This window comes from Dreissena polymorpha, chromosome 2 (assembly GCF_020536995.1).
Source record: "Dreissena polymorpha isolate Duluth1 chromosome 2, UMN_Dpol_1.0, whole genome shotgun sequence".
In the NCBI taxonomy this organism is placed as follows: domain Eukaryota; kingdom Metazoa; phylum Mollusca; class Bivalvia; order Myida; family Dreissenidae; genus Dreissena; species Dreissena polymorpha.
Window position 1 is genome coordinate 130,759,627 of NC_068356.1, and position 14,502 is coordinate 130,774,128.

The 14,502-nt window shown below is 34.9% G+C and overlaps 1 protein-coding gene across 1 annotated transcript in view; it reads left to right on the top strand.

The window, feature by feature from the left end:
* Positions 1-14,502, top strand: part of LOC127869005 (uncharacterized) — a 118,016-nt gene that overhangs the window by 14,793 nt on the left and 88,721 nt on the right. The window contains exons 6-15 of the mRNA XM_052411250.1: positions 89-219; positions 614-811; positions 1,815-2,032; positions 4,594-4,709; positions 5,198-5,552; positions 8,623-8,756; positions 8,959-9,092; positions 11,192-11,353; positions 11,724-11,983; positions 13,274-13,404. Of these exons, the coding sequence (XP_052267210.1) occupies positions 89-219; positions 614-811; positions 1,815-2,032; positions 4,594-4,709; positions 5,198-5,552; positions 8,623-8,756; positions 8,959-9,092; positions 11,192-11,353; positions 11,724-11,983; positions 13,274-13,404 (1,839 nt within the window). The remainder of the gene's footprint in view (positions 1-88; positions 220-613; positions 812-1,814; positions 2,033-4,593; positions 4,710-5,197; positions 5,553-8,622; positions 8,757-8,958; positions 9,093-11,191; positions 11,354-11,723; positions 11,984-13,273; positions 13,405-14,502) is intronic.

Sequence of the window (14,502 nt, forward strand, 5' to 3'; positions counted from 1 at the left end):
TTTAAAGAAAAAAAGACGCTTAAAAAATCATACTGTAAATATTTTGTTTCGCTGTTCTTTGCTGTTTATGACCTACATTATATCCTAGATGAAGCACTGAAGTTAAAGAACATGTTCAAAGACCCAGCAAGGGTGATCGACATCATAGCCAACAAGTATGGTATATTATCACCCAAGATGGCAGAATATCTTCTGGAGTCTACTCTCAATCCAGTGGCGGTAAGCGTTACTAATATGATACAAAGTCATATTCAGAGACAGTGTGTTTTTTGCTAGCTTTAAAAAACATAAAAAATTGTGTTATTATACATGCAGGTATATGGCATTCCTTTGCTGGAAAAGTCAATTATTCAGGTCAACTTGTAAGTGGACAAGTACAATATGGAGAAATGATCTATAAAAGTATCAGCAAAATGAACAAGTATTTCCATGGTGGAAATAGGATTGCATAATCTACGATTTTTGGTCGATCAGACCTAACCATAACAACAAATGTGTCATATTTTACTTAAATAACAAAGTGATGTATGTGTATAAGACTAAGATACCACTGTGTCCAGTATATGTAACATATATTGTTTTTTAATTTTTACAATAATATAACTTTTTCTAGATCATGGAAATGCTGGGCAGTCTAGACATGAAGAAGGTGGTGTGCGATCCGGCAGAGCTTACAAAGTACCTGTTGCTCAGCCCGAAGGTTAACAAATACTCTCTGTCAGATCAGCTGTGTCGTATAAATGATGCCCTCATCTCCAACATTACCAACGAGCTTGTGAGGCAGCTCGATGTGGCCAAGGTTATTAAACTGGTGAGTCTTTGAGTCTCTGTTATTGAACTGCGTGCCGTATTATAACTATGAAAATTCTTGGTCGCAAGCAAGGTCTTAAATTAGATGAATATTAATTAACGAGAATGTTCATAACCGTTGATGATTGAATGCGCTTGTTTGAATTGATAAGATTAGGATTCTGATAAAATGTATTGATTTTTAAGTCATGAAATCATTGGGCATTATTTGAAGTAAAGCATTTTATTATAAGAAGTACAAGGTTTAATTTTGGAATTTATCAATCCCTAACAATTAGATCACGGGTTCGATCCCCACCGTGGGAGCGTTCTTTAGATCTCCTCTAAAGACACCAAGTACTGGTTCTAGGCCCAGGAAACGGACTCGAGAGCGTTTATATAAGCCTTTGGCTTCTGATGCAATCGAGCTAAAATAAATAGGTTTAAACTAAACTAACAATTAGATGTTTTGACATTCAGTGTTAACTATAAACTGGAATAAAGATAAATATGAATTTAAAACCTTATGTTGGGAACTGTTTTCATACATTTTATATAATTTGTATAAACCAAGTTATTGACAACAGCATGACATTTTGTTGCAAATAATAAAAACATAAATCCTACAATAAAAAACATACACATATTACTGAATGATCATTTGCTGTACTTATACCTTACTAAAGATCTAAGATCACAAAAGGTACATGATGGCGCTAAATGCATGCAGGGTTGAAAGCCTTACCAGGCTATTAACATTTTCTTATACTTTTAAAGTTCACATCAAAATAATTTCTTAGTCTAACACTTGCGTTGCAATGTAAACTTTGGCCCCAAGAAATAAATATCAACAGATTTTGAAGAAAAAAAAATTGGCCCGGTTTAGAGGGGAAGCAGAAAGGAAAAAAGGGAACATATTCTGTGAATCTTTACCTGAACTATGCCTTATAGTAAACACTGTTGAAAATGACCTGCACAAAGAATTAAATCATGTACTGAATTATTCTGTCTATAAATTGTTTCAGGGTCAAGATCTTATGAAGGCGACGGGATCACTTGATGTAGCCATGCTGCTTGGTGACATCGCAAACTTAGTGGAGCGTTTCTTAGATGATTCGAGCATTCTAAGCATGTTCATGCAATCACAGGCCATACCGGACCTCAGTGCGTTGCCCCTTGCATTGCATTCCGTGTCCAAACTACTGCCTTTACTAATGAACATCCAAGGAAATGAGCTAGAAAGGTGATCAATGAGTTATTTTTAGCTCAACTATTTTATATGAAATATATATAGTGGAGCTATCCTACTCACCCGGGCGTCGGCGTTCCGTTCCGTGCCGTTATCTTGCAAATGTTTAAGTTTTCGTACTACCCCAATTATTTTGATTGTCCCTTGACATATTGCTTTCATATTTTGCATACTTGTTTACCAACATGACCCCAACCTATAAACAAGAGCAGACAACTCTATCAAGCATTTTGTCATAATTATGGCCCCTTTTCCACTTAGAATATGCACCAAATGTTAAAGTTTGTGTACTACCCCAAATATTTTCAATGTCCCTTGATATATTGCTTTCATATTTTGCATACTTGTTTAGCATCATTACCCCAACCTATAAACAAGAGCATACAACTGTATCAAGCATTTTGACAGAATTATTGCCCCTTTTGTACTTAGAATATGCATATTATTGATAAATCTATGTTAAACTTTGCGTACTACCCCAAATATTTCCTATATCCTTTGACATATTGCTTTTATATTTTGCATACTTATTTACCAACATGACCCCAACCTATAAACAAGACCAGACAACTCTATCAAGCATTTTGTTATAATTATGGCCCCTTTTCCACTTAGAATATGCAGCAAATGTTTAAGTTTGCGTACTACCCCAAAATTTTCAATGTGCCTTGACATATTGCTTTCATATTTTGCATACTTGTTTACCATCATGACCCCAACCTATAAACAAGAGCATACAACTGTATCAAGCATTTTGACAGAATTATTGCCCCTTTTATACTTAGAATATGCATATTATTGATAAATCTATGTTAAACTTTGCGTACTACCCCAAATATTTCCTATATCCTTTGACATATTGCTTTTATATTTTGCATACTTGTTTACCAACATGACCCCAACCTATAAACAAGAGCAGACCACTGTATCAATCATTTTGACATAATTATGGCCCCTTTTACACTTAGATAATTGTACATTTTGCTTAAATTGCCATAACTTCTTTATTTATGATCACATTTTTTTATTACTTTGACAAAACAACACTTACCTGAATACCACAATGTATTCCACCTAAACAATACCCCATGCCCCTACCCAGAATCCCCCCCAACCTCCCCCCCCCCCCAAAAAAATTTTTGTGTGTTAAACTTCATCTTATAAAATACAACACCATACAACGCCCCACATTATACCCCTCTCACCCCCCCTACCCCCCCAACCTCCCCCCCCCATTTTTCCCCATTTTTTTTTTAACATCATCTTATAAATTACCCCACCCCACATTATACCCCCCTCTCACCCCCCCCCCCCAACCTCCCCCCACCCCTTTTTTTTTTTAACATCATCTAATTAATTACCCCACCCCATATTATACCCCCCTCTCACCCCCCCCCCATCCTCCCCCCTACCCCCCAAAAAAAATTTTTTTTTTTTGCCTTCTTTCATTTTTGAAAGATCGTCTAATAAATGACCACACCCCACATTTTACCCCCTCTCAACCCCCCCCCTCCTAAAAAAAATTATTTTTTTTTCCTTTTTTATTTTTGAAAGATCGTCTAATAAATTATTGAATATGAACAATTTCCCCATGATGGCTTACGTTATACTGTCAAGCACTCGAATAGTCGAGCGCGCTGTCCTCTGACAGCTCTTGTTAAATAACAAAGTTTAGTGTTCATCATTACTAGGGACGCAATTATTTTTAATAGTGAAAGTTAGTCAGCACATTTATTTATTTTTATTTTTATTTTCACTGTTGTGATGTTATTAACTGATAAAATATGTGCATAAGTGTTATTCCCTATATTGTTGTTGGTATAGCACCATATCCAACTCTTGACACTAAAATTGTGGTAAATCTAGTAATAGTTGTGCTGTCATGCATCCAACACTGACCCTAACATAAATGCAATTGATTATAAAATCGATTGAAATATATGTTGATGAAAGAATACTGTGCTGGAAATCTAGGTTGAACTTGAGCCAAAATTAAATATAAGAATAAGCTCTAGTGAGTCATTATGCTAATAGCAATCATGAACATCAGGCTAATAAAATAGTTCATTAAAAAAAATAAAAAAATAAACGTTTTCTTTCCATGTAATAAAGAGGATTACAGTTCTTAGTGTAGTGAGAAAATAAATATGTTCACGGGTGCTAGGATTAATGACAATAAGTAAAAGTTATCACATTTGTGTGAAAAATAATTCACAGTATTACCCCAAAAGCAAAGAAAATTTGCTTTTATGCTTTTGATTGTTCTTTTCATATTATTAATTTTTAGAACCTTTTAAGCCTGTACTATTTCCTCATTGATATGTAGTGCAGTAATTGAGTTAAGAAATTTACATTTAGTGTGGATTTAAAACAAAATTTGTCGGCCCTGTCAATAGCATAACAACTAAGGCCGTCTTAGTTTCAGTAAAATTACAGAATTATACTTTAATTTGCTGATTAATTTAAATAATTATTCACTTTGCTATAAAATAAATCTATTTATCAGTAAGTTCAACTTTATTGTAGATTAAAAACGTGTGCCTCTTTTCTTAAAGTGTCCGAAAGATGATTGATGTTGTGTCCCCCCTTATGGATCTCATTCTACCCGACAAAACCATGGCAGCAGAACTCCAGAAGTTAATGAAAGGATTAACTGATATTCTCAATACAGGTAAACCTATATTTGACTCAAATACATTTCAAATACATTTCTGCATTTCTGCAAACAATTATGTAAAAAGTGCACAGCCTATTTGGCCTTAAATGTATTATGTACCACCATAGGATTAAGATAGGCTCTTGAACTAGTAAGGTGGCAAACTGAATGTGTATAATTATCCATTTACAGCTAAGATATGTATTTTGACGTCTTTGTTGTCCCTTATATGTTATTAAAGACCTTTCTTACTAGGTTCAAGTTTTAAAGGTTTCATTGGCAACCCTTAGATTCTGATGAGCAGCAAACAGCATAAAACCTGATCAGACTGTGAGTTACACATAGGCTGTTCTGGTTTTATGCTGTTTGCACATAGCCATTTTCACTTTGCTCATGAGTGGGAAAGGGATAATATATATCTTTTACTCATTATTCAAATAGGAAATGCATCAGGGGTCTTATACTTTTGCATTCTGTTTTCACATTTTTTTTGTATTTTGCAGATGGTATCCAAGATAGCAACCCTCTAGATGTGTTAAAAGACTTGATCCCAGCCCTGCTAAACAGCAGCAAACTCCTTAGCAACCTCACAGACTCCATCAACATGCCACTCCTCCAGGATATATTCAGCACAGAACACATCCAGATGATGGAAGAGCTTGTTAATGGTTCAGAATGGACAACTGTCCTGGACCTTTTCATGAAGAACGTGCCCAACCTGATGAATTTGATTGAAGCACCAGAGATGGTTTCAAACATAGTGAATGAGATAGCCAGTCAGTATTTTGCCACATTTAAGGCCGTTATGGAGGGTCTGTCACAGAATTCTACGGAAATGGATCCTGATGCTGTTGCCAAGTGAGTTTTATATGAAGATTGTTGTTTGTTGTTGTTAGTAAAATAGCATATTATTTACCATCATCGTATGAATATTATAAAAACTGTTATTCATGAAATTGTTTATAAAAAAGGGATACTTATAATACTGAAATTTTAAGTTTGGCCCATATCAATTCTCTACAGGACTTCTTGTTTCCAAATATTATTGTTTTGTTTCATACAATGCTTCAGGGCCGTACCCAGGATTTTTTTACTGGGGGGGCCCAACCGGGGAGGGTTTGGGAGGGGTCCCCCCTCCCTATATATATACTTTTTTTAATTTGGCACTTTGCATGGTGAATTTTAATGCTTATAAAAAACGTATTTTGTGATATGAATTAATGGAATATAACAAGTAAATCAGCACATTTCGGAAGTCTTAAGCTTTAAACATTGGTGCGAATTCACAACAATATCAAAAGCTTTAGATTTCCGAAACTTACAGGTTTAAACTGACTATTATCCACATAAACTCTCGTATTGCTTCCACCATTTTTTTCACAAATCAATAACGTCACAGGTTTTTTTTAATCTGATTTTTTGGGAAAGACCTTGCCATTTTTTAGGAAAAAAAATGCGCGAAACCCCTAATTTTGGGGGGATATAATGAAAGTCTTAAAGAATCAATTTAACATATTTTACTGTTTTCAAACAAATTCAAGGAAAGAGATAATTTAATTATACAATATTTTTCTACACTGGATCAGGTTAACTTATATAATGAGATCGATTTGTTGTTTCAATTTTCATTTTTTTACCAATGAGCCAATAATAGGTTGATATTACTCAATTCTGGGTACTCAATTATTTTAAATACTGAATTCTGCAAAATTCTTATCTGTTGCTCGGCAAATTTATGAATCTGTTTTTCTTTTAATCAAGCATGTTAACTATCTCATCGTAGTCTTTTTTAGTGATTTCCTTTCAAAAATTATATATACTCAGTTTTAATACCTTTGTCAGTGTTTTTGTTCCGGTTCAAATTCAGGGCACTATTCTCAATGCAAAAAGTATATATTGGGACCTAAAAATTCCCAATAAAAGGTTTCAAAAAAAATAATCAAACTTTAAGAAGGGAAAAATACGTCTAGGGCCTTCTCAAAGAAGGAAAAAAACTTAAGTCGGCAATTATCAGACCATAGTCTACGAACTCCTGTAGCATTTGCTTCCATTCGCTGCACGTATCAAAATACATGACATCAACCATCGATAGATGAAGCATTCATGATCACAATGGGGGACTGATCGGGGATGTGTGTACAAGGCGAATAAAAAACATTGCCTGGAGGCTTATCTCGATTGGCGAGCGTTAATCCCCTTGTTTATCAGGGACAATAAAACATAGCTGCTCTTTTGTTTTGAGGGAAAGTGTACTGTGGGCCCTTGCACGAGAGAAAAAATTGCAGTGGGCCGATTACTAAAAAAATCATAGTTCGACAGCCAGCTGGGGGGGCCCGGGCCCCTGGGCCCATGGCCTGGGTACGGGCCTGTGTTTTGCGCCTTTTTTCTTCAAATTTTAAGAGATGTTTGTTGTCTTTATTGTTCACAGCTTATGACAATCATATTTTCATCAGGGTTAATTTTCCCAAAGGCTCTAGCACACAGGTCATGAAAATAAACAGTCGATTTGTTGTAAAGAATGAACATTAGTACAAGTGCATATTTCTATTATAGAGTTTATTTTAGCAATAAAGGTTGATTTGTTTATTGAAAGTTGTTTTAGACAGATTACAATTGTTAGATCAGAGCATAAACTAGGATTGGTGTTTGAATAATCTTTTTAAAAAGATACCAAGGACTGGTTCTAGGTCAATTTGTTTCAAAGCGCTGCCTTTTGACACATTTTATGTTACAAATAAGTAGAAATTAACTTAAATAATTAAACTTGGCCATAGAGTTGATTTTGCCCCTGAGTCAGAATTATTTGGAGTTTGTAAAGATGGCTGTAAATTGACATGATCTGAGACTTTGTAAGAAACATGTTTAAATAATATTTTTTAATAAAATGTTAGCAATATTTTTTCTTGATGTACTGGTATATGTAGCAGTAATAATAAGTTATGATCAGAGAAAATGCTGAATTGGCAATTATGAATCATCTTGATACCATATTTTGCACAGACACATTTCCAAGCAATAACTCATGATTTAATCTTTAAAAAATACATTATTCTATAATTATATATGTTGTTTTTAGTGTTTCATTCTATTTTAATAATTTCAGAATAAATTATGTTGAACATTTCAATGAGCCCTTTAGCTGAACGCATTTGCCATTCGAATGTAGTTGAGTTTACCTACTTGCAGATGCATATGGATTGGGATTGACCACATATTCATTCCAACTGATATGGTTCAATGAATCACATTATGAAGCACTGAATGTTTTATCTTTTGTTTGAATATCTATGTCATCTTCAATGTTATAAATGGCACAGATGTTGTTATGTTTGAATAGACACACCAAATGTGACCAAGCCAATTGTGTCCTTTTTAAACACTTATTTCAGCCGACATTTCGCAAAAAATATTTTTTGTTGTTACCGGTAATTCAACACAGAACTGTTACTGTGATTGAAATTTAATGAAAATTTGGCTTGGATAATCCACTCAGATCAATAGACAAATAAAAAATACACTCATATGATACTTACAGCTTGTAGCAGCCGAGTCCAAGTTTGGAACAAAACTTTGATTTGAGTCTCACTCTGTGAAAACAGGGTTTAATGCACAGGCTAATTAGGGATGACACTCACTCTGCCTAAACTGACTTTTTACTAAAAAGAGACTTCCTTTAAATGAAAAATACCTTACAAGTGGAAAGTGTTGTACCTAATTTGCCTGTGAAGTTTGGCTAATCAGAGACAAGACTTTCCGTCTAAACTGGACTTTTGCTAAGAAGAGACTTCCTTTAAGTGAAAAATACCATAAAAGCAGAAAGTGTCATAATTGATAAGCCCATGCAGACTGCACAGGCTAATCTGGGACAACACTTGATGCATATGCATTAAGCCCAGTTTTCTCAGAGTGCGGTTCATTTGTTTCCCAGGTCACTAGCAGACGGCATGACCAATCTGGAGCAAACACTACGGCAGGCCATGGGAGATAACATGACAGACATGGTTATGGCCCTTGGAAGCATGCTCATGGACATGGTGGATGACAGCTCAGCCTTTTACGAGAGTATGTGTCCTGATCAAGTATATATTTGTTAATCAATGAAGACATGGTTGAACTGGTTGCAAAATTCTGCATTTTTCTTGTTAAAAATGAGTTGAAGTTTCACAGACTCTTGATATCTCTTTAACACATGCTGCATCTAAATGCTTCAAATGTTATCCTTTTACATATAAGATGAAATCAATTTGTAACATACTGCTTACAGAACTGACATTGGACCTGAAGGCTAGTGTCTCCAGTCGTCCAGAGGTTGCAACTGCTCTAAACAAACTGGCAGCAATGGATACCACGGTCACATATACCTTCCTCTCTAACATGGTGGCTATGGATACTGTATATGTGAGTATGATTCCCCAACAATTCATGAATAGGGAATCTTGGGACTTAGGCAAACAAATAAATTGTGTGTTTCCACTGACATCTAAAAATAGTGGTGTAGGTATGTTGGCCAATCTTGTCTTTTTTGTTAACCTTTTTTTACTATAATCAATTAATTTCCCATTTCCTTCCTTCTTTCACAAAAAGGAATGACAGAAATCTTAAATATTAATTTTCAATACCTTTCTTGATATGTTAGAGTTCATTCAGCAGATATACTTTGTTAATTATCAAGTATATCAACAAAAAATTATCAAAATTTAGCCTGGAGTACAAAAAAAAATGCTTCGGGTTTGCACAAAAAAAATGAAACAGGTCAGGTTAGGGGAAGCAAACAATATTGAGTGTTATGGCTAAAAAGATCAAATGAAGTCAACTTTGTTGTAGATGTAGGCCTTGGAGCCCTAACACAGCAGTTATTGAAAGAATTTTAATAAGTGTGTATGTATTAATTGTTATAAATTGAAATATACAAAAGATGACCCAGAATATCAGAGAAATAAGTTAAGTACTTGATTTATCAATTGTATGGCAATATAAAAAGTTAGTATTATCACATGCTATACCCTGTTTCGCATGTAATACAACCATTACATATTTTTTTATATTACACATGTGTAATACAACATTTTTAAGCGTTTTCATTGGCTTAGTTTTCGTTCATTGACCAATCGCATTTTGTTATTTTGCTGAAATGACGTTGCAACGTCAAATGACGTCACGAAATGTAAATAACATTCGGGATTTTATCATTATGTTTGCGTAAATATTTATTAGTCCCCTACCGGTTTCACCGGAGGGGACTTATGGTTTGTGCTCCATCTGTCAGTCTGTCCGTCACACTTTTCTGAATACTGCGATAACTTTATAAGTTCTTAATATTTTTTCATGAAACTTGGAACATGGATAGATGTCAATATGGACATTATGCACATCATTTCATTTCATTCCTACGTCAAAAATTCTGGTTGCTATGGCAACAAATAGACTAGAAATACTGCTGAAAATGGTGGTGTTCTGGATCCTGCGATAACTTTTTAAGTTCTTAATATTTTTCATGAAACTTGAAACATGGATAGATGGCAATATGGACATTATGCACGTCATTTCGTTTTGTTCCTACGTCAACAATTCTGGCTGCTATGGCAACAAATAAAAAAATAATCTGAAAATGGTGGAATTCTGACAATGGTGGAGCCAGTAGGGGACTTATATTTCTTGTCAATAGTCTTGTTTAATTTGCTCATTTAAAAGCATGTGATAAAAAAGACCTGACACTCGTTGTCATATCATACCATATTTTATTAAACTTGTCCTGGAAATTCGTTAGTAAACTCGCCAAAGGCTCGCTTACTAACAAAATTCCTGAACTCGTTTAATAAAATATGGTATGATATGACAACTCGTGCCAGATCCTAAATTTATGTAAATGCTATGTTCATTGAATAGTTTAGCCCACTCAACACTAAGTTTAATTATATTATGAATTTTATAATTTTCTTTTTGGTTATCAGATTTTGAAAGTGTAGTGCAAATATAGGTTAAATAAATATTGAATGTTATTTTTTTCATCAAGTTAGCCAACATTAGATATTGTTACTGACCCTAGTGCAATTTGATTTAATATTAAATTCAAACACAATACTACCAAAGTACAGTAGAAATTTGAAAGCAGATAAAGGATTGAAAGTAGTCATCGTATACCTAAATGTCAACACTTTTACTTGTCGCTATTTGATTTGTCTTCAATTCAAATATACCATCTACACGCAGTTGTAATTTGATATTAAATAGAGCATTTAAAGTAATGATCACATGCCTATTTCAAAACATTTATGCAAATATTTGTAGGTGGTTTTTGCATTTTAGATTTCATACATGGATGGATGTACTGGATGTCCTGGATATTAACCTGCTGTTATATATTGGCTGATGTTCTAGATGGTGATTTTAATCTAAAATCAATGTGTTACCTGAGGCAAATGCATGCACATAAAACAGATCTTTATCTGCCCCCCTCCGCATTTTGTTCAAAAATAACTGTTCTTCCATGTTTTCAGAGTGTCCTCAAAGGACAGACAACTATGCAGGATGTTTGTATTCAGTCCCTGGAGGGCACAGTTGCCTCCCCTGCAGACATGGCGGCCATTTGTAATCCAGCTGCCACACAGGCAGTGAATGTGGTTTTATATGATGGTCGTATGGTGCAGCTTGAAGAGAAGGTACATGAGAACATTTAAAAAATATGAAATCTTTTGACTAACAAAATCCAAACAAATAAAACAGACCTTAGATTTATTGATGTAAATGAAGTATTTGAAAACCTTCTGATTATCAAATGTTTCATCACCATCAGCATCACCATGAAAATATCTTATATTGCCTTAAAATTATAAGTGTTTTTTTTAAATATTATTGATCCCTTACATTAAAAACAGCAATGAGTAGTAGAACAGCATGTAGTCTAACTAGAGCTCTATAAACATAATTTATGATGTACATATCAACATATTTCTTGACGTTACAATTTAAAGAATATATCAATGCTACCAAAGCAAATTGATTAAATAATGGTGTGCAAATTTGTTTAAGATGACTGCCTACATGGTGCAAATGGACAGCATAATGGCTGGTAGCATTCCTCTTGAGATGCAAAATGGCTCCATGAAAGCCATGTATGAACGAGCCTCCAACATGGTGACTGACATGATGTCATCATCATCTTGGTCCACAATGGCAGAATGGATGGATATTTTCCAAACAGCTGGTACGATGAAAGATGTGTTGGTGACTTCTTCAGACTTGCAGTGGACTTGGTCTAAAGTGGAGCAGGGCTATGTTTATCACAACAGGTATGACTAGCAGATTTTAATTTAGAGAAAAAATTATGTAACAAGTCTGATCCTATACTTGATGACTTGTTTAAAGAACAAATCAAGTCAAAGGAACAAAGCATGTCTACAAAAGAAAGAATGATTGTTGAAGTTCGCAATAGTTCTGATCATGAGTACATCATATTTAAAAATGGCTCAACATGCTCACAAAAGTATCATAAATTATAAAATATTCACTGTAAAAGAAATGACATCTAAAGTTCAGCTTATTGACCCCTATCGGTGAAACCGGAGGGGACTTTTGGTTTGCGCTCTGTCTGTCAGTCTGTCTGTCAGTCTGTCACACTTTTCTGGTCCTGCGATAACTTAAAAAGTTCTTCATATTTTTTTCATGAAACTTCAAACATGGATATATGGCAATATGGAGATTATGCACATCATTTCATTTTGTTTCTACGTCAAAAATTCTGGTTGCTATGGCAACAAATATATTTAAAAAAAAAAAATTATCTGACAATGGTGGAGTTTCACCGGTAGGCAACAATATTGCTTGGCAATCTCTTGTTTTGTATGTAAGCACTGATTTTGTTCTTTATACATGAATATTTTAACCCATTCATGCCTAGCATCCTAAAAAAAGGACATTGCAAACAGCGTAGACCCAGATGAGACGCCGCATGATGGGGCTTCTCATCTGGGTCTGCGCTGTTTACTTAAAGGAATTTCAGTAAGTAATATTCTAAATAAAGAAATAAATATACTAGACATCCCTAATTTTAGAAATAAATTGATCCAATTTAGAAGGATGGGAGAGTCCACTAGACATAAATGGGTTAAAGTCATGCGCAATTAAAATATCCTTTACACGAAAACAGATCCTTAGTACATGTACCCAATTTAACTACCACAATGATGAAATTAAGTTTGTGAAGCATGAATTCAAGCAAGTCTCTGGGAAAAACAGACTTAATGCATGTGCTTTAAGCATCTTCCCATTATAGCTTGTGCTGCCAGCAAAGACTAAACTGGGACACTTTCTGCCTAGCCTGGATTTTCGTGTAGAAGAAACTGCAAATGGAAAATTCCATAATGTGCAGAGTGTTGTCCCTGATTAGCCTATGCAGAGTAGACAGACTATTCTGGGATGATACTTTATGCACATGCATTTAGCCCTCTTTTCCCAGAGATGGGCTCTGATATGATGATAAACAAGACTGTAAGTTCACAAGTATTGTGGAAATGTTGGCAAACTTTTTTCCACATTTTGTTTTTCATTGTATTATTTTATGTAAATTGTTCACTTGCCAGGATTATGCTCCCTATACAAATGACCCTAGAGGCAATGGAGAACTCTTCACTGTGGAGAATGATTCGACCAAGTATGGAGGTTGCCCTAGCAACAATTGACACTCTAGTGTTACGTCTCAAACATGTGCAAGGTATGGTATAATTAACATTTGCACTGCTTTTATAAAATAATAAACTAAGGAAGCCTGGTAAAATACTGTGGAGGCATTTTTTGGAGCTTGCTTTATTATAAAAAAAATTATGCTTGACACTCTGTGCTGTGGCATCGGAAGCAAATTGACATTGGGGAGATGGAGGGGGTGGGTATGGGAGGGTGTATCCCCTCTCGTTGTTTTTTTCAAATTTTAGCATCAAATGGCGCATTCTGGTATGTTTTCTTGCCTGATACCTGACCTATACACGTCTACTGCAGGCATATTCTGAATAACAAAATTTGTGACAGACAGACAGACGATGGAAAAGTGATCTCTATATGTCGCAGTTTGTACTTTGTACCAGGCGACACAACAATAGGGATCATGTAGCCTCAATACTGATTAAACATATGCTTCAAGTCACATTAAGATGCTAGTATTAAGTTTTATTTAATGCATTTTTATACATGTATGTACAGTAACAATATTACCATATCGCAAGAAACATACAACTATAATATCACAGGACAATCAAATGTGAACGCTATCGCAATCATTTATGGTAATTTGTCTATATAGTTGATTTTCACACTGACCGGCAACCAACCAGGTACCACAAGGTCATTTTTACATTGAATACTGAACACTGGCCGGCAACCATATACGTACCACAAGGTCATCTCACTTACAATTTTCTAAATGTAAACATCCGTGTTTCCTTATACTGGGCAAATTCATTTGCGACTTGGCGTTAAGCGATTAACTTATAAAAGAGACTGATCAATTAACAACAAAAATGACACGTACATTACCGCAGGCAGGTGATGACAATCAACAATACACGTGTCATAACCGCGAAAGCTTGATTACATTGCATCGTGGTAAAGATATTTTCAAATATACGGGTATTAAAATGAAAAAAAAAATGAAAAAAAGGTCTTTGCCAAAATTTAATTTTTGCCGAAAATATTTTGGCGAATGCCGCCACCCCTGCCGCCCCAGCTCCAGCGCCTCTGCTCTGTTTGTGTGCTTCCAAGCTTGTCTAGATGGTTACTTCTTCACTTAAAATATTGTCATTGAGGTATCCCATGTAAT